Consider the following 21778-nt stretch of genomic DNA (forward strand, 5'->3'; position numbering starts at 1 on the left):
CCACACGATAGTTTTGAGATTTTAAACATTTTGCAATATGCTGAGTATTGCAATAACATAGTGTGCAATATATTGCGATTACTTTTTTTTTTTTTTCAATTGAATTCAATTGAATCTTTATTCAGACACAAGGTCCACATAAGAAATAAAATTGAAAATAAAATCAAAGATAAAACAGACGAAAAAGTGAAGAAATACATTATACAGTGCTATACCATTAAGTTACCATTAAAAAAAATGTCATATATACACATACACATTTTTTTTAACAAGTTAAGAGAAAACTGACTATCTAACTGAAATGTGTGCTCCTCAGTATTCAGTACTGAAGAGCACCTGAGTTTACCTTTTCAAACATTTCAAACACTGAGCCCCTGAAGCACTCACCCCACCCCTTCTTTTCTGTACTTTTTTTTACAACTGTAAATTATGTGCCCAAAAGAAAACTTTGTCTTCATCTGTTCTTCATCAGTTCTTTATTTTGCAAGACAATGTTTAATTCTGCTCATCTCTCTTATTGCATTGCTTATCTTATTGCAGCAAAATAGACATGGTGACCAACTTGGTCATAAAAACCTGTACAAAACGTTGCATCGATTCTTTGCGATTCAAAAGCAATACTTGGTGTCTGTGTATCGATACAATATTGCCGCACAAAATATCGCAATACTGTGTTGTGATGATTTTTTCCCCCTCTTCTGTTAACTGGAGGTGAGTGGGGTGTTACAGGGCACAGAAGCAGCATTAAAATATTATGTAAAATATTATGTTTTATTATGTAAAATTATGTTAAAAAAAAAAAAAAAAAAACACATGTAAACTTTCAGCACAAGCCGCTCTCCACCCTCGTGAACTGCAATCGAGCACGCTTGGTAGGTTTTTTTGTTTTTTTGTTTGTTTGTTTGTTTGTTTGTTTCCTAAAAACAAAACGTAATCTTAACTTAATCTGGTTTTTATTTTGGAGTAATGTGTTTATTTTATTTTACTGACTTTGTTTTTAACATTTCATAGTTTTTGTTGTAATTTTGAGTCTAGCATCATTTTGATTGTTGTTTATTGATTTTATTATTATTATTATTTTGTCTGTGTTCTTTTGATCTTTCAGTGTGAAGCGGTTTGGGCTGCCTGTTTGTATGGAAGCTGCCGTATAAATAAAGTTGAGCAGAGTAAATGGTTTGTCTCTGTGTATTTCATTCGGTGACACTACAGTCCTCAGTGCAAGCTGGACGGTGTGTGAAGAGTGTGTGAGCTGTTGCATAATGTCATCTGACATCCTGACGGCACAAGTGGAACTGAGTGAAAACCTGGATGTCACATCACTGAAAGGCAGTTTTCTGTTTTTACATTTGAAGAAAAACTGGTAGTGGACACTGAAGTGCATGTGAAGTCCCTCTTGTATTTGCTGTATTATTTATTATTTCTTACAAAAACTGAGAAATGCACCAGATGTGGCATGTAGTTTTACTCACATGGCAAACAATGCCCACTAAAGTCTCAAATAGTCATGATTGTGGTGCTGTAGCAGTAGTCTGAAGTTTAAAACTTTTTTTAAAAATAAATAAATATATAAATAGTAGTAGTATTAGTAGCAGTAGTAGTAGTATTAATAGCTTGGCATTTTTTTCCTTTTGAGTTTCTTGGTTAAAACAATAGCAAACTTATGTCCTCGTACCTTTTTTTGTTAACTGAAACCAAACAAATTGAACAATTGAGCAAATTAAGTATAATTAGTCCTACATACTTTGCACAACTCATGCTTTCAACTTGTACAAACATAATTATTGTGAGTCCACACCACATGAAAATGTCTGGCTGTAAAATGGGGAAAAAATACAAAAAAACACACACCTTACACAAAGCATTGTAAAATACATCATGTTTGAACATCTGTTTGTGGCTCATGGAGGAATGAGCCTATAAAAAAATAAATTATAGACATTTCAGTGTTGTCTTGATGGAGTATTCGTTCTCAATTCCAATTTAATGCTGAAAACTGAATTTTTGACACCAGTTTGAAATCCGCTATATAACAGATGGACAGAGGTCGTCATGCACCTGGGTGGTTACATCAGTCATACTCACTGATGCATACTTTACTTTAATTACTTACACTAATTTACTTACTTTCATTACTTACTTACATTCGCTCATTTACTTACACCTGCTTACCTACTTACTTTCCTGACCCCACTCAAACTTACTGACTGAGTTAAACTACTGACTTGCACTCAGTTGTTTACTTCAGGCGGACCCTGTTCATGACTGTTTGCAGCTTTAAATCGTCTTTTGGCTGTAAAGTTAACACGTGTAACTTTGTGAGGTGAAACGCTGCACCAGTCAGCTCTTTTAGCACAGCGCAGCAACTCCACAGAGCAAACCTCAACATGCTCTGTACAGAAGACACTTATTTAATGTTATGACACCAGATTTCTAGCAGGAAAGGCCTTCTTCAAGTTCAACAATAACAGCAGGACACAGGCGCTGGTGCATTATACAGCCGACAGCCTAATAACACAGCTGATGGTGATTAGATAATCATGTTGCACAATCAAGGTGAGGAAAACAATCAAGAGGCCCTAACCCTAACAGTGACTGTCCATCCTTACTATGGCAGATTACAAACTAGTGTCAAAAATTCAGTTTTCAACACAGAATTCTGAGAATCAACACAACAGTCAAACATCCGAAATTTATTTTTCCAAAGACTTCCACGAGCCAGACAACGCTTGGTATGGGAACTCCACCCAACAGCAAAAGAGCTCTCAGATGTCCACATCACAGTCAGCAGAACTGCTAGATCCTGATGGGACATGCCAAGGATCATTTGACAGCCCACACCAAAGAGGGGGCATCATCTGCAGTGAATCTCTGTTTGACCAGTTACGACAGAAATCTCCAATGAACTGTTGAAACTCTCCAACCTCCAGGTTAAAAGTCACCTGCATACAATCACTTTGAGTGATTACATCAGACTGGGAGTCCCCCCCTCTGCCCCCCGAGGTCTTAGATTGTAGAAGGAACCCATGCTGGGGGAAAAACCCACGAGAACTCTGTGAGCACTGGTGTGCCATCCTGAAGACGTACGCTTTTGAACTCATGACTCTGCATGTTGACTGACTTCAAATGGACAAATCAGTTAATGAAGAAAAAAGGTGTTTCTACTCCAAGCAATCAGAAATGAAGTAAAATTCAGTGATCTTCTCAAGGCTAATCAAGAGTGATCAAAGACATGAAAACTGAGGTTCCTACAGTTATCAACCACTGTAGGAACCTCAAACGGAACCAAAAACACAAGGAATCAACAAACTGATGGTCTCTCCTCCGACCTGCTCCCCAGTTCTTTATCCCAACAAACCACAGTCGAGTCCATCATTACAATCAGAGGGAGAGGTCGAGGCCAAGGAAAGGCCGACAAGGGAAGAAAAGAAGGACCTTGGACTCGCTCCGGAGTCCATCACCGGAGGAAATGCCTGTCTTTTATCTGTCTGGTATGTCTTTAAATAAATCTCATCTCTCTGTGTTAAACAAAGGACTATCTTTTGTACCTTCTAACCACGTCAAAGACTTTGGTGTCAGAGTCGACCTGTTCCTGTTTTTCAACCTCTCACCCATCTCTCACGCCTTTTCCACCAAGAAGTTTCTGGTTCTAGAGCTGGTTTGGATCAAGAGTCTTGGAACCAAGGCGCAAACCGAGGAACCGGCCCACATTTCAGCCAGTTTTTGGAGTGGAACCAAAGCCTCATGGACGGTGGGCGTGCACAACAGAAGTAAACACTCTGGCAGCGCATGACCACAGCATCGCAGTGTGCAAAGAGAATGTGTGTGAAATGATTTATTTGCAGACGTGTACACAACGTTTAGGGAATCTCTGTTCAGTGTTGGCAAAAACATTTTCAACCACTAGTTTTAGTCAGACCACAAGGTTTTCTTGGTATTTGCAGAATAATACACACACACTCAATTCACATTTTCTGATGCTCTGTCTCCAACAGGGCATTAAAACTGTTCAGAATAGATAAAGAGATTAATAATAATAATAATAATAATAATAATAATAATAAAAAAACACTGGCATATATACTTGAATGTCACAGTAAGTTTAATGGTGTATGACCGCTGATGGTATATATGAGATGTGAAAACTCGTTCAGTTTGTTTTCACCAGCAGAAATCTAAGCTGTCGGCCCAAAGGCACAATCCAACGGGTTGAATAAAGTTTCTGCTTTAACGACAGCCTCCTGTTTTCTGCGTTCACCAGACATTTATTTAACATGCATGCCCAGTCATTTGTACTGTAAACAAACTGTGTCTGTATGAACAGCGGCTCATTATTCAGATGTAACGGATATGATGATCCTGAGTGTGAGCCTCAGCCAGCGGGCCGTCTGCACCTCACCTCATCCTGGATCTCATTATTTAACAAATGTCTTTGTATTTCATAAGATGAATAGCTCACAAGGGCAACAGGTTCATCAACAATTTAAAACGTGATATGAAACATCTTCTGAAATGGTGTTTATTATTAGCAATCACTAATGCAATTGATAAAATTTTGTGATGACTCAATTTCATTCCTAAAACGGACATTTAAAAAGTTTTTTTTTGTTTTGTTTTGTTTTGTTTTGTTTTGTTTTTACAGATTCAAATCAGTATATCACCTGGATAGCTCGATATCTTCTGCACAGCTATCTGTTGGCCAGTCCTGCTTTGTGAAATCCCTCTGCGATCTTTGCCCTGATGCTGGCCTGAAGGCGTTTTTCCTCGCTCTCTTTGTCTTTCTGGAGCAGCGTTCTGCAGCTTTCTGAGGATTGTTTTTACTCTCCAGGTCACATGAGGCTCCTTGGTCGTGAAGATGCTGCAGGATGGTCCAGATGAACCTCCACACAGGAGAAATCAACACGTTTGGCAATAAATTAAAAATAGAATCTGAATAAAAAATACTGCGATTTCATAAATTCATTTTCTGTGCATTTACATTTTATTTACATGCAGTCTCAGTGCGGAGACAAAGAGGGTATCAAAGTATAAACACATTTTGTAGTATTACTAGAGCAAAGAATATGGCATTATGATATTGGAGACACACTCACACAAATGTGTGTGTGTGTGTGTGTGTGTGTGTGTGTGTATGTCTGTGCACGCCCAGCCCTGGTGTTGACCCTGGCCTTTGCTCCAGTGCTCCCTCCACACTGGACAGGGTCTTGTTGTCTCTGATCTTCCCATGGGACGCTCTTATTGTGAAGCTTCCCACTCTGTTATCACCGAGTCAGACTTTTAAACTGAAAATTTCACGTTAACATCCTGTATACGCCTGCTGCAGGGATCAGAGGTGGCCCGTGGTGCAGCAGATGTTGATTCTGATCATTTTAGTGCCGATATTCAACGTCTAGGGGAAAAAAAGTGACGCGTTCCAACCCAGACTGTACAAGAACAAACAAATAGAAATTGAAGGTGTAATTTTGAAATTTCTCACAAAAAAAAACATATTTATTGTGAGAATGAACCATGTTCTCTCAACTTGTTCATTCATTAGTACTTTAATTTTTGCTGTTTTGAGTCTTCATCCTGCCTCTGCTGTTTCCTTTTTGCTAATTAATGAGATTTATGGTAGAATTTCCTCAGCTCCTGTTTTTATTTATTTATTTATTTATGTATTTATTTGGGGGGTGGGGGGGTGGGGGTATATTTAGTGGTAGGCAAGGACTAAAATGAAAATGCTGCCTTTGCATGTAATAGAAATAGAAATAGCCTTTATTGTCAATGTACATGTATTGCACAATGAAATTTTGGGAGTACCCACCATGTTGCATTTAAAAGACACACACAAGTTATATCACGTAAATAAGTAAACTGGCTAAAAAGGAAAAACAAGGTGCTAGGAGACCATACATTGCAGGAAATATAAATATTAATGTGAACAATTACTGAACAAGAAACTGAGCAGATAAAGTGGAAATAAAAGAAACTGCCATGTCATGTGTGTGTGATCCAATCAAAGGTGGACAGCACTGATTGGCTGATACTCAACAAAAGGCTTAATGTGATTGGTTGAGCCCTCGTGGGGTTTGAACCTGCAACCCCTCAGGCGGCGGCGGCGCTGGGCCGTTCCAGTGTGAGTCATGTGGCAGAAACTCGAGCCTCCTGCTAAATTAAGAACGCGCTCCCGAGGCCGAGCGTCTCACACGTCAGGCAGATTTAAAGACACTCTGACATGAAAAAATGACTTTATGAATTTGTTAGCTGAATTTTCATGTGACGTTACACACCAGTTCACCATTTCCTTCCCTCCAACTCGTCACTCCTTCATCAGAGAGTCTCCCAAACACCGGAGAGGAGGGGTGGTGTTGTGTTGCTGAGTTCATGTTGTCTCTGTGCTGAACAGCTTGTGCCTCAGAGCTGCACGGCTGTTTGACTGTACATCACATCTGTACTCTGACTTTCATAAACCTACAAGAAAAAAAGCTCAGATATTCTCTGAGATTAAAGCTGTAACTTTACTAGAAGAAACTCACACGTTTCTGAGAAAAAAAAATGAAAATTCTGAGATTATGAAATCACAAATTTAAGAGACAAAAACTCAGAAAAAACTGTTTTTGTTTTACTGTTTTTTTTTGGTCAAGGACCCAAGAACCAAAAACAAGATTCAGCAAAGTGAAGTGATGTAGTTTTCTGACCCCCCCATCCCCCCCAAAAAACATTATTTTTCAGATTTTTTTTACAATATCAGATTTATTTTTCTCATAATTGAATAAGATTTTTCTTGTAAAGTCACCACTTAAATATCACAGAATATCCAATTTTATCCCTCCTCCCCCGGCTCTGTAATTTTTTTTACCCCTATGATGCCCCTAATACGCCATCATGTTTATGTAACGTTGTGTGGAAGGACAAAAAAGTCTTTTATCTGATCAACCTTGAAATCCTGGGAGGAATAAAAAAAGGTTTTCTTGTATTTTTGAGCTGGTGTGTGTCTGTTTGTCCACTCGTCACACAGTGGCATAACTTCCAATCAGATGCTCGGATTTCCACCAAATTTGCTGGGAAGGTTGGTTACGCCTCTTAGCCACAAGGGGGCACTCAACAAAATTTCTGAAGAGATCCCTGACGGGTCGGGCTGGTTTCAGACAAAAATGTAGAAATTATGTTCAGGTTCAGGTCGGGTTCGGTCACATTGGTGTTATTCTGGTGAAGAATGATGGACCTGCTGTCTGTTCTGGGCAACCTCCTGCACAGTGCTGGAGTTTACGGGACGACACTAAAGGCAACTTTTTAGGGGCGTGGCAGTGGGTGTGGCCTACCACAAAAAGTCACATACAGAGACAGCTGGGCCAGCTTGTTGAGAGACACCATACTGCTGTCTGCTCTAATGCTGCATCATTTCATCAATTAATCAATTAGTCCATCACCAGTTATCATTATTATTAAATCTGATGAATAATTTTAATTGTTCATCATGTAGAAACCCAAAACATTTGCTGATTAGAGCCTCACTAACATCTGCTCACTTCATCACATCAGTGCAGCCAATCAGTGAGCGGGACTCCTGGCCAATCAACCAATCACAGCACCCGAGGCGGGTCTTCCGTTTGGCGAGCAGATGACGCTGCGTGGAGAGTTTCAGGGTTTCTCTTTGCCGTTTTCATGTGGAGCATTCAAAAAACTTTATTCTTTGAACATTCACGACTCAGGATACGTAAATGTAAAATTTAGTTTTCCTTTCGATGCTGAATACGCACTTCACTGAGCTTTCTCACACAGCTGCGACACTCGTGAGACACACTTTACAAGTCGAGTCAGCACTTTGCTGAACAGAGCATTTAGCAGCTGATGGATTCATGTGCATTTTAACGCTTCCAGCTCTGGCTGTAAGGCTCCTCGTGCAGATCTGACACACAGGTTTGTATTTGCCGGCTCCTTCATTCGATACAAACCTGAAATGCTGTCAAACTAGATTCCTATTTAGGATCCAACACAACGACAATGACACCTTTTCTATTTTTAAATATCCTCAGGATCCTGGTTCACAGCCAGGGACGAGAGATCCTAGCTGAAACCTCTCACAGAGCCGGTTTTGAATTGAAACTCAAATTTTGTCTAAGTTCACTTTTTGGTGGCAAGGAGCCGCAGGGGTGATAAGGCCTATCATGCCCTGGGCCTTTGGCTGTCTAGCTCAGGCAGTGTACTGAGCCTGTTGTTATTTTATGTTACGGTATTTTATTATCGCTATCATTCTCAATTTCTATTTCCCTTTTTTGACTGTTTTTATTGTTTTAAATTGTCTTGTTGCTTTTAATGTCTCTGTAAAGCACTTTGAATTACCTTGTGTTGAATTGTGCTATACAAATAAACTTGCCTTGCCTTGCTTTGTCTAAGTCACCACCCAATCTTACTGTGAACAGTGAATAAACTTGATGCAACAGAGGCGGTGCTTGCATTGATTCCCAACTTTATTAAGCTCAATTTCATAGAATCTCAAATTAGCAACAGTCATGGAGTAAGGATGTGGCACCAACATGGCCGCCACACGGAAAACTCCAAAGTCCCGCCTCTGAGCAGACCTGGCGACCGGCGGCTGTCTGTGTGTGCAGCCAGACAGAAGATGAGCGATATCCAAAGGTACAAAACAGAGCAACAAGACATTTCGTTGGCATGTGGAAGCCTCTCGTCTTCTGGACGCCGGGACAGGGGTCGACACACGACTCGATCTTGCATCACAAAAAAAAATGAGCAAATGATTCAGAGTTAAGCGCCACTCTCGTTCGGTCACCACACACACACACACACACACAGGATGTTTTCAAAACCGCACTCTCAACTCGCTGTTTGATTGTGAACCGACCCCGATCCATCACTGATCATCCTGCAGCACCAAGACGGTGAGCTGAAGCCGAGCTTGTTGGCTCGTGTCATTATTATTATCATTATCATTATTATTATTATTTTTTAACACAGAGGCTGAAATAAATCCATAACCAGGCCCTGGCAGCCGTCTGCCTCAGGCCTCCTGTCAGTGGAGGTCTGAGGAGCTCCCTGGCTGCTGTACGACTCCACATGGTGGGCTTGTGCTATAACCGTTGCTGGTACCCTTATTTTTTTTGTGTGTGATTAAAATTATTTGTGGCTATCGAGTTCCCTGCAGACCCCACCTGCTGGATCGACTTTCCAGTTCAAATCAAAAGAAAAAAATGGGCGCCTTGACTCAGGTCGATATGTTTTTAGGGTATGGTTTTGCTCGTTTATCCAAAAAGCGACGAAACAGCCAAACACAAACATCAGGCACACAGTGATGCATGAAATACGAGTTTTTAGGGAGTCCTCTAGTGCTTTCAGAGATGATTGTGATTATTCATACACATACACAAATAAAAAAAAAAAAAAAAAAAGGGTACCGGGATTTGTTTTTGTTTATATCGTCCTGATCCTCTTTGTTGGTGTTGGCTTCTGTGTTATTTTGGGAGCTGTGCTGCTGCGGATGTGAATGGAGACAAACAAATCCAGTGTTGCTGTCTACCATGTGGACTCGTAACACACCCAGGGAGCTGGACAACACACACACACACACACACACACACACTACTACAATGTTCACTTTTGCTTTAAGTTCATATCACATGACATAAGAGCTGAGCGAGAAATTCCCCCAAAACACCCAAAAAAAAGAAAAAGTCGGCTTGAGCTCGCAGCCTCAGGACTTAGAGACTAAACATTCAGACGAGGTCACCGGGTCAAAGAGCTGAAACACACACACACACACACACACACATTTCCAAATTCACCATGTAGGACTTTCTCAGTGCAGATCACTGTCAGACTGCAGCCGTGGCCGCCTGGTCAAATGCAGCAGTGCAGGTCTTTAAAGTGACGTAATGCAGCCTCCGGCGGCCATGTTGGAAGAAGCGAGCGCCTTTCAAAACATGCGGCTCGTCAGTTTCAACAGATTTTAACACGTGTGGCTCATCTCTTTGCTGTTTTTTAGCTGTGAACTTGACATCTGACATCTGACAGCCACAGCCTGGCAGCTGGTGGCCACAGTGTCACGCTGTGTGTGAACATTACTCCCAGTTACTTTACTGAATGAGTCTTTGGGCTCCTAAACCAATGTCTGTGCTTGCTGACTGATTTTTCCTGATGGGTTTTCTTACCGACAGCGACGCCTCAGTGAGAAAGTCCTACATGGTTTTTTTCTATAGTCTTTAGCTGTTGTTGTTGTTGTTGAGGTTTTCCAGAGACGGTTAGCGTACTGAAGGGTTCTCAGTTTGAGGGGCGCGGAGAGATGACATCACAGGAAGCAGAAAAATGGCCGGGTCGTGTTGTGGTCTCTCTCGTTGTTTTTCCTATGGATGTACTGACTCCTCCCACTCCTCCCAGGTGACGTTGGCTGCGTACCGTTCCTCCACACCCTCTGTCCTACAATATGCACTTGAACTCTCCTGCCCCGAGTGTGTGTGCACACACTCCCCCCGTACAGCACTCTGATGTATGTAAGTACAGGCTGTAGGGCTGACAGTGGCTCTGTGCACAGTCAGGGCAAAGCGTACATTTAGCCAACAGATCACAATTCAGATATTAATCATAACCCAGCAAAAAGCCCAGTCCGATACTCTGATTTTTTATTCCTTTTTTTCTTTTGAGGCAGTGAACAAGTGCATACTTTAGGATTTGGGGATGGTTATATGTTGGGACGAAGGCATAGAAAGACACAGCGGCGGGCCGGCCAGCTGAGCAGCCCAGAGTCTCTGTCTCCCGTCCAGGAGTCTGGCGGCCCGCGAGCCAACAGAGAGACAGACAGGAGGGGGCGCTAGCTAGCCAGCAGGGCAGGCTAGCTTAGCTAGCCCAAGCCTGGAGGTCCGCCATGTCGTCATCCTCTTCTTCCTCCTTCTTGGCTGAAAGAGGAACAGAAAAAATGAGGTTAATGTTCATTTTAACAGTTTTACACTCTGCAACAGCCTTGGTGTGTGTGTGTGTGTGTGTGTGTGTGTGTGTGTGTGTGTGTGTGTGCGCACTGTTCATGTGCAGTCTGGAGCAAAGACTGTTTTCTGGAGAGTGTGTGTGTGTATGTGTGTGTGTTTCAGTAAACACAGCTAACCCAAAGGCCACGTGGAGAGCGAGCTGAGCCGCGGCCCCTGGCTCCTGTGACAGGAAAACAGAGTGCAGTACAGCGCTTTGTCCATCGGGGGCAGTGCTGAGCACTGAGTAGAACATGTGGAGGTCAGTGGGGCTAAATGCTAGAAAATGATCCCTACATTTGATTCCAAACATTTAGCATTTAGTAACTGGACTGTTAGTGTCATTGTTCAATGACCGCAAATATTTACAATGAAGACAGAATTATTAGCTCACCTGACATCCAAAATAAATGATGTCATTTCCACTCACACTGAAGCTCTTGTGAACTGTTTCTACTAAGCACGAGACTGTAAGACTGGGACGAGAATGTGTGTGTGTGTGTGTGTGTGTGTGTGTGTGTGTGTGTGAGTGAGAGAGACACCTGGTCTGGATGGTAGTGATGTTGACGGTACGCTGGGCAGAGTGACGTCCTCTGTTCCTCCAATCTCCAGGAGGTTCTTGTCCAGTTCTTCCTGCTCCAGCTCCTCAAGCTCAGCCATGAGCTCGTCCTGGGCACACACACACACACACACACACACACACACACACACACACATATAGATTGAGAAGTAAGTAAGGAACCAGCTGAGGTTGCATGGACACACCGCCACAAATAAACAAATAGAGTCTGAAGCTCCGGCTCCGTCTGCTCCGGTGTGTTTACAGAGTAAAACATGTGGTTTCTGTTGCAGCTGAAACTCGACACAGAGCACCTGGAGGCAAACAACACACAACACAACAACACACAACACAACAACACAACAACAACACACCGCCAAACTCACCTCGTCGTACTCTTCTCCGAAGCCGATGGGTTTGGAGATGGCGTCTGAGATTTCCTGAGCCAGTTCCTGCTGCTCTGTGATGTCCTGCATCAGGTCGTCCACTTTGTCGATGTCCCTGCGGCAGAGGACACGCGGCACGTCAGCGCACACACACGTGCAAACAAACGTGCGCGGGCGCGGCCACAGGTAAACAAAATCAGGACTCGATTACTGCAACGTGATATTCGCAAACGTGAGCGCAGATGTGGAAATGTGTGTTTGGATCTGGAGTCGTGTAATCACATTTGCGCGCAGAAATCCGTAAACATGTTTCCAGATTTGGAAATGCAGTATGTGATTAGGAGCCTGTGTTTCATTTAATCTGCCGCCTCACACACACACACACACACACACACACACACACACACACACACACTCAAACACACACAAGAAAATGTAATAAAAAGCAATTAGCGCATCAGCTCATAATTTGGATTTGCAGTCACAGAAAAACAGGAGGAAGAGAAAAGAGGAAATTAAAAAATAAAAAAACAGGAGAGGAGAACAGAGAGAAAGAGATGAGGTGAAGGAAAAGAGAAGACGAGGGGAAAACAGAGGCTCGGACGAGGAAGGAGAGAAAAAAAACACAGATGAGACCACAATGTGAAAATGTGAGGAAAAAACTCTCTCTCTCTTTCTTTCTCTCTTTCTCTCTCTCTCTCTCTCTTACATGTTTTCGTGCGCCGCCTTCATGGCCTTGGCCGCCATGCCCATGTTCTTCAGCACTTCGGTGTTGGTGTTGGCGTTCTCCAGCGCCTCCCTCTGGAACTCGATGGTGGACAGCGTCCCGTCGATCTGAGCCAGCTGCTTCTCGTAGCGCTTCTTCCTCTTGAGCGCCTGCAGAGCCGCTGCAGCCGCAGCCGGGACCAGAGACACACGCTGATTAGCATTTTAGTTTTCATGATGTGAGCAGCGAATTAAAAGGTCAGCGTGAGGCGGAGCACGTTTCGAGACAAATCTGACCCAAACCTCTCAGAGCCAAACAATTTTATAGTTTTATAGGTACTCAACTTCTTATTTACTATTTATTATTTTATCTGTATTTGTTTTATTGTTATTTTATTGATATTTTATTCTACATTGTATTTTGTTTTTCATATTGTTTTTAAATTTTACTCAATATCTTATTCTTGAGTTATTTTTTTTATTGCCGTGTCTTTATTGTTTTAAATTGTTTCATATTGTTTTTATATTTTATTCAGTATCTTATTCTTGAGTTTTTTGTTTTCTTGTATTGCTGTGTTTTTATTGTTTTAAATCTTTTTATTCACTCTCTTGTATAATCACTCTTATTTTTTTTTTTATCTTTTTTTTTTAATTAACCATATTTTATGAGTGTGCATCGGTCTCCTAGTGCTAGTGAAAGGTGCTATATAAATAAAATTTGATTGATTGATTTGATTGAAACTGAGGGCAATTTTTGTATTAAGCAAAAATAAATAATGAGACTGATTTCATGATAATAATAACAATATTGATAAAATGTTTTGGCATTCATCTGTAATGATATTTACCAACATATGTAAATATCCCACCTTCAGCAATCAAAGTGACATTTATCTCACTGAACTGCATGGTGGCAAATTTGAAAAGTCGATGTACTGGAGCAAAATCATCAATAATTAGCGATATCTGCAATTGTCAAAATTTACAGTATTAGAGACACCAATATGAATGAATGAATGAATGAATGAATAGACTTTGTCATTGCATGACCAGGCACACAATGAAATTGCAACCTCCCTGTAGTGCACATAAACAAGAAATAAATAAAAATAAATTGAATAAAAAAGATAGCAATAAGAAAAAAAAATTAAAAATATACAATATACAAATGTACAGAGTAATAAAAATATCAAATCCAAATAAGCAGCAATATAAACCTCACTTGGAATTAACAAACATTTTTATTAGTAAAAGAAAATACTAAAAATAATACTAATTTAAACAAAACAGCCAAAAAAGAAAGATCTTTAAAAATTGCAAAAAAGAAAGAAAAAGAAAACGATAATTATAATTACTAAAATGACAAAAGTGACGCGCTCCAGCTTAGTGTTTTTGTCTTTCTGTGAAACTAAATTAAATACAAATCCAGATTGTAACCGTATCATGAGAAACGTTTCCCCACCCATTCGTTTTTGCTCTGCAGCGTCTGAGCGGTTTTCTTATCGGCCATTGTGTAAATCGAGATTACGACACAGATTATTGAAAAAATCTGCAACACTGGCCCTGATAACTGACTGAGACTGATGATTCGTCGATCCCTGATCAAAACCCACAATCCACATCACAACCAAAAAGTCTAATCAATTGATCCTCCGTCCGCCAAGTTTCAGTCTAACTTGCTTGATACGATCTGAGATACGACCAACCACCAGACGGCAGAGTGGCTGTGTTGGTGGAGGCGATGGGTGAACTTCCACCAGACATGAAGAGTGTGTGTTCTTGTTGGACGGGCTGCCATAAAACCCTCAGCCAGTTCAGATTTACCATGCATTTAATCTAGTAAAATCCAGTCTGAGCCAAATCTGCCTGGAAACACAGCGTGTTAAGGTCAGACTGAGAGGATCGCTGTTCAGTTTGTGTCACCGTTTGGCAGAAAAAATAAAGAAAAGAAATGGAACTGACTCAGAATTCAGGTTCTGTGTTTTTAAATTCATTAGATAAGAGGCTGAGGATCGGGATCTCTAAACATTTTTGTTTAGAAATTTTAGGCGTGTACACAACAGGAGGACAGTTGCGATAAATGTCCACTAGATGGTGCCAAAAACTGCTAATTAAAGTCATTAATTCAATTTCAAAGATTCTTTGGTAGTTCTTTTATTTATTTATATTTATTTTATTTACTTATTCATGGCAATGATGACAGTATTCAGTTTCTTTGAATGTAGTATTTTTTGTGTACTGATTTATAATTTTTTTCCCTGATAGTTCCAGTTTCATGAACACGGTCACACCTTGAGAATTTGACATTATTAAAAAATTACTTAAAATTATCACATTTTTATTAAAATTATTTTTAAAAAACACTTCATGTTCAATAACTGGGCTGGGGGGGAAAAAACAGGTTTGTGTCATTTTCCAAGACAACACATATACTAATGATGAATAATGATGCGTTCACTGTCTGCCTGCCTGGTTCGGCTCAGTTGATTCTAAGCCTTGTGTTGATCAAAAGGCTCAGGCTGGTTAGCAGGAGAATCACCGTGAATGTCCACCCTGACACAGAAAACAGTGGAATTTCCCTTTAATGACAACATGGGAAACCACCTCAGCAGATAAAGAGAGTTAAAACACAAACCTGCTGAGTCACAGAGAGAGAGAGAGAGAGAGAGAGAGAGAGAGAGAGAGAGAGAGAGAGGCTCAGAGGTCTAAGGCAAAGTTATTATAGTTTGACATTTTTTCATTACTTTATTTTTATTTTTTTGACTTTTTATTTCAATTTCAGTTTAGTTTTAATTCTTTTTTTATGTTTTAGTTTTTTGTTTGAAAATGCTTACGCTAGTTGTTATTAGTTTCAGTGTTAGTCTTAGTATTTTCTATAATATGGGGAATTTATGAGGGGGGAGATTCCAAAAGGTCAGAAAAAGTATTGCGTAATAAAAACTCAACAAAACATCAGACCATTTTAAAAAGTGTATTCACTGAGCACAGATGAACAAGCAAATAAACTGACCCAGATGAAAATACTGATGAATATATGTCTTTATGAAAATAAAGACACTTTCTCTATAATTTGTTAGTTTTTTTTAATCATTTTTTGTAAAGCCTCATTTTCATTTTTAATTTCAGTTCACGGAAATGTTTTTGTTATTTCGCTGATTTTCATTCACGATAACCTTGGTCTGAGGTGCATGACGTGTAAACACAACATCCTGATAAGTGTGTGAAGTGTCAAAAATGATGGATGACAAACGAACAGGGGAAGAGATCAGAGCTCAGAGTCGCCACGTAATCCTGCTCTGCCTCTTTATCAAACATCACACAACAACACCACCAGATTATCTGACCTGCAGCGCTGCATTTCACTCCTCCACCTGGACGCCCCTGTTTTCATCTGCAACTGTCCAACAGCAGACCTGCTTTCACCTGCCGCCCCCGTCCTCTGATATCTGTCTGGCTCTACATCATCGCTGCTTCAATCTGCACTAGCACGTGAGAAAATTATGTAAGAAAAAAAAAAAAAAACCTGTCCTACCAGTCACTGTGCAGTCACTCTTGAATGATCACCTTATTAAATTCAGTGTGTGGTGCCTGCAGCCATAAACTGACTCTCTGTTGAATGACATTACACGCCCAGGAGCGACTAAACACTACATGATAAACGAAACAAACAAAACCTATTTCGCCTGAGCTTAAGCAGGCCCAAACCTTTTCATGTCAACAATCCCCAAATAAAAGTGAATCGATTTAATCAACATTTTGTGAAGTGAATGCAACATTACTGATACCCAGACTACCTCACAACCACCTACTGTGAACACTATTTAAATGTGCAATATCACCACTAAATCCTTACTGTATATAGAACTACTTACTTTATATATAACTTATTTGTATTCTTACTTATTCTTATCTATACTGAAATTTATCTTTTTTATTTTTTTGTTCTTTCTTCTTGTTCTTTATTATTACATGTTTGCACTAAAAGGAGCTGCTCTTAATCTCATTGTACATTCTATTCTATTCTATTCTATTCTATTCTAACTTTTCCTCGTTCACTGCTGAACCCTTTTGAAGACCCTTCATGGGCCCTAAAGGTCCCTGGACCACAGTTTGGGAGCTGAAGGAAAACCACACGCCTCACTAAAAACTTTTTGCTGTCAAACGGCGAGCGACGAGAAATTGAAGCGGACAAGCAAAGACCAAAGCTCGACTGAATTTGGTGGCAAAAATCGGACAGCAAAGTGATTTAATATCAGCCAAAGTAAAGTAAGTTTCATAGGCTTCGTGCAGAAAGTGACATCATGCGAGATCTATGTGCGTTACGGGGAGTTGCACACACTCGGAATAGAGTTATGCTGCATGGTTTAACGACAGGTCTGTTCGGTGTTTGGTGAAGAATAGAAGGAACTATGTAGAAAATCAGGTTATGGGGCTGGAGGCTAAACGAAGAGCATGTGATGCAGAATGAAGACTTTTAAAATGAGCCGAGGATCCTCGCAGGACGACGGGCCGGAGCTCGGGGCTGTTTCCCCCGACAGAGGCTTTGTGGCTGCAGCAGAAAATCTCCAGGCGACCTCATGTGGCTGCAGCATGGAGGGTCAGACGTCTGCTGGTTAAAAAGACGTGCAAATGAATGTGAAGCAGCCTGAACCAGCCTGTTGTGACACTGTAAACGGTACGAGAGGGCAAAATACTGATTCACTTCAGTGTCACGGTTATTTTTTAAATGATTTTTTTATTACTAGATCGATTTAAGGAGACCAATTATCGCTCCAACGTTTGACTACATTTTGGCGAGGTTAAATCTGGCATGGCCATTTCCAGTGGGGTCCCTTGACCTCTGACCTCCAGCTGTGTGAATGAAAATGGGTTCTCTGGGCAGCCACGGCTCTCCCCTTTGCAGACACGCCCACCTTCTGCTAATCCCATGCAATCCTAATGTGTTCTTCTTGTGGCCTGTTGTAAAATGGTGTGTGTGTGCAGACTGGGGCCTAAACAGTCTTGGAGCTGCATCATTTGGCTTTGACTGGAAAGCTGAGACTCTTGTGGATTCAATGAGCCACATTTGATTCCTGTGTGATGATGTTGGCCCCCATAGCAGCCATTTCACTGCAGGCAGAGCATCAAACTGTATAAAATGACCTATAGTGACCTCTAGGAGAATCACAACTTCATTAAAGTTTACATCCACAAACTAGAGGAGAATTCAAAAAAGAAAAATCACAATACCAAAAAGGCACCCAAGTCATCGTCACAGTCTCAGCCCCAGTAAACTGTCTTGTCTTTAGCCCTCGAGTCTCTACTCCGAAACACGTTATCCGGACCAGAGACTGTGACTGTTAGCTTGTTAGCATCACACACACTGAGGATTACATCAGAGGAGGAGGGTTAGCAAAGGCTTCCATCAAGACATGGAGCTTCAGCGAGCGACGGCGTCTCTCACATCGGCTCTGCTACTTCCAGCCTCCAAGCGCTCAGGCCTTTAGCAAGTGAGCTCTGCAGCAGTGGTAGCTGGGAAAACCTTCGCTAAGACGAAGTCGCAGTGCCAGTTTCAGCTCAACAGGATATTTTAGTTGCATGCCATTGGAGGCCGGAAGTCGACGGTTACATGTCATTATTTTTCCGACCTCCAATCGAATGCGAATCAGTCATAAAATACTAATAAAAACTGACCAGCAGGTACTCTGTTCACCGTTCACCGTGTGCACCGGCATATTGCTATGATGTCATTTCGGCAGACTCGGTCTAGGCGGATCTTGCCGAAGTTCCCGAGTTGGAATCCCGACTTCAGTGACCGTTCTGCTGCACTTTTCTGAGTCGGAGGTTGTTTTTTCCCCGACTTCTGAGTACACCTGAACGCAGCATTTCTCTCTGTGAGACAGCTGGTTGGACAGTATTGTGTCCTTACAAGGGGACCTGAAGCCCCCCCAGTCCTGCTGGAACACATTAAAATCCATTTTACTTAACGTCTTTGAGGAACTTTCAATTATTGGTGTACCATGAAGACAGAACTCAAGAATAACACTAAGTGATAAAATCCTCACTTTTAACTGGGTTTACTGTCCCTTTCACAACAAGACGGGCACTGAATATAATCAATCAGATTGATCAGTGATGAAATGATCAGTTCCCGCCTGGTGAGAAACAGTTCACTCAGACACACAACCAGCTGTTCACAGAGGTGAAGACCTCCAACATGGCCGCCGGGGGTTTTGTTCCAGCAGCTTTAAGGCCTCTGCGTTGCTATTTCTGATCCTGGAGGTCAGCGGCGGCAGAGTGGTTGAGCTGTACGGACTGAACTGAACTAACACAGCAGCCACATGCGTGAACAGCGTTATTCCAGAGTCATGGCCTCGCGGGCGCAGGGGCTCATTTACAACCTCATTTGAATGTCACAACTGCTGACGGAGATCAGTGACGACGGCGGAGCGCCGGCCCGGCCTCGCCCTGGAATGAGCAACGTCCAGATGGAACGATAAACCATCTGAACGGCCAGCTCACCAGTTCTACCAGTTCAGAGTCTTTCTCCAACATGTTGACTGGTGGGTATTTAGTTTTCCATGTATACTGATACTGTCACACATAATGAAAATATTCCCTATTGTAAGTTGCAACTAATGACTGTTTTCACTGCTGATTAATCAAGTATTTCTTTTTAATTAACCATTGAGTGTGTAAAGTGTTAAAACTAATGCCAAAGTGTCAGAGTGACGTCTTTAAAATGCTTCCTTTGTCTGACCAGCAGCCAAAAAGAAACCCCAAGTTTAATTAATTAAATAAAGACATGAGAAACTAAGAGGAAGACGAGTGTCGCAGTGATCTTGATGAAGCTGGAATCAGCAAACGCTTGGCGCATGAATTACTGAAATCACAAAAGCAATCTCTGTATCTTCTTTAAAATCACGCCTCAACGCTCACTTTTACTTTGCCACTCACGAAAGCATCAGGAAGTTTTCACTGACAGATGATGAGGTGTTTCCTGTTATTTTCTCTGTCACGGAGACAGTTTGTTAACCCTCCTGTTACCCCAATTTGACCTGATTCGATGTTTAACGCCTCTAAATGATTAACCAACATGATTAACATCTTTTTTTGGCTTCATATTTCATGGCTTTTCCAAATTTAACAGAGACAAGAAGGTAAACATCAAACTAACACGATTTCAATGTCCTGGGCACATTTTGTACTCTTCTTGTAAGGGTCTATTTAACTCGGGGCTGTTTTATAGAACATATATGAGAAACATCAACATTTTGCACACGTGTTTCAGGGACTTTAACACGCCTTTTAAACTCATCAAAAAACCTGCCACCTGACACAACAGTGTGAGAGCCTCTGACAGTCAATGTGACATTGATCAGGGACGAACATGAATGTTGATGTATGTTTTATGAACAAGTTTTATTTAAAGGGCTACTAACATACCTGACACATAAACTTTGGTGACGATTCCTATTCTAATCATTTTTTCTAGAGGTTTAATTGCCTGGAGTCAAATTGACGTGACTTAATAGAAGCTGTGGGTAAATGTGCAGGTGACAGGGGGGTTACAGGCAGTGGTGCGGTGCCGTGCGGGGCCGTGCGGGTAAAATGGAGTCATGCGGCGGTGAGCGCTCCGGAGTCCAGGTGGACTGACGGGCTCAACTTCCTTGTTCTTTCGCCGCGGGCCAGCAGCCTCACCGCCGCTGGACTCCACACATGCCGCACCTGGCTCAACACTTTCTCACCTCGTTTGTTTTTCGTGCCGTTTTTCTTCGCCGTGATGAGCTCCTGTTCGATCTTCTTCTCCAGAAAGTCTTGTTTTTTCGCCAACATTTCCTCGGTCTCCCGGAGCCGCTGGATCGCCTCCTGGGGTGTCGGCGCTTTCCCACCCTTCGACCGGGACCCGAACAACCTTTCCAACACCGACATGTTTGTCGTTAAATGTCAACCTCACCGGCTCAGCTACGTCCACACGGGCTGTCAGGACTCAGAGTCACCGAGCAGTAAAACCGTAAGTAGCTCTGCACTTTTTTCTCAAGATATTATCGACGCCGAGCGGAGCCTCCGCTGCCGCTCCTGCTGCTGCTGTTGTTGTTTTTATTTCTTCTTCCGCTTTTCCGCACAGAACTCGTGATGTCATCACGTCATCACCGGTACGTGAGTCATGCGTGACGCGTTCTTTTTTTTCCACATCAGCGCGAGAGAGATTACAAGTCATAAAGTCACCGGGTGTTAAAGAATAATCTGGATTATAAAAGCCAATAAAAGAAGGAAAGAAAGGAAGAAAAAAATGCAAATGCAAGTAAAAATCAGGAACCGCTTTAAAGAAGAAGGGACTGAAAAGAAGTCTCCTCACTTTGATGTAAAACAAACAAACAAACAAACAAACAAAAATCGACTTACATTCATTCTCTACAGCCTTACCCAAATGGTATGGCCATAACCAGCTTCATAACCTTTTTAACGTTTGATTTATAACTTGTTTTTACTTTATTTTATTGTATTTTATTTTATTTGTTGCCTTTGTGAAGCACTTTGTAATATTGAAGTGTTTATATCAATAAAGGTGGCTATTATTATTATTATTAGTAGTAGTAGTAGTAGTAGTAGTCATTATAATACTCATATATGACTATTAGTAGTATTAGAATTAGTATTATTATTCTCAACCTGGAGGGGGCTCCAGGGGGCCCCTAGAAAAATAGGGAATATTTTAATTTCACTATTGTGTGTACACTATAGTGAGTAGAGGTTAGCCCACTGACAGAGTGTATGAGAGGGATTATTCTGTCCATGGGTTTCACACTCTTCATCGTTAATCTGCCAGTATACAGTACAGTCAGTTACAGGACTGACTGAATGCTGGGATCCCTGAGACAACATCTTACCACACACCGGGTCCACGGCGGTGTCTGTCTGTCAAAAATAACATTAAAACTGCAATCTTGTGTATTTGTTCATAAATATGGAAGGAAAATGGCGATACACGTGAGGATGTTCAGCCTCTGTCACACACGGATCCTGGAGAAATTACCAGGAAAACCTCTGAGGCTCCGCTGGTGACTTTCACTCTTCACACATGCAGCTGCATCTAACACAGTACTACGACTTCTACTGCAGTCAGATACCAGCAGAGGAACAGTACTTCTACTTCTACTGCAGTCACATACCAGCAGAGGAACAGTACTTCTACTTCTACT

General features: G+C 41.5%; 2 protein-coding genes across 2 annotated transcripts in view; one reads left to right on the forward strand and one right to left on the reverse strand.

Moving 5' to 3' along the window:
• Positions 1-21778, forward strand: part of LOC115359829 (zinc finger protein 585A-like) — a 1044768-nt gene that overhangs the window by 503259 nt on the left and 519731 nt on the right. The gene's annotated exons all lie outside the window — the stretch shown is intronic.
• chmp4ba (charged multivesicular body protein 4Ba) lies at positions 8430-20689 on the reverse strand. The gene is made up of 5 exons (XM_030052400.1): positions 20324-20689; positions 12601-12778; positions 11892-12006; positions 11489-11615; positions 8430-10883 (listed from the first exon to the last, which is right to left on the reverse strand). Exons 1-5 carry the CDS (start codon positions 20505-20507, stop codon positions 10825-10827), a joined length of 663 nt encoding a protein of 220 aa, XP_029908260.1. The 5' UTR covers positions 20508-20689; the 3' UTR covers positions 8430-10824.

This window comes from Myripristis murdjan, chromosome 5 (genome assembly GCF_902150065.1).
Source record: "Myripristis murdjan chromosome 5, fMyrMur1.1, whole genome shotgun sequence".
In the NCBI taxonomy this organism is placed as follows: domain Eukaryota; kingdom Metazoa; phylum Chordata; class Actinopteri; order Holocentriformes; family Holocentridae; genus Myripristis; species Myripristis murdjan.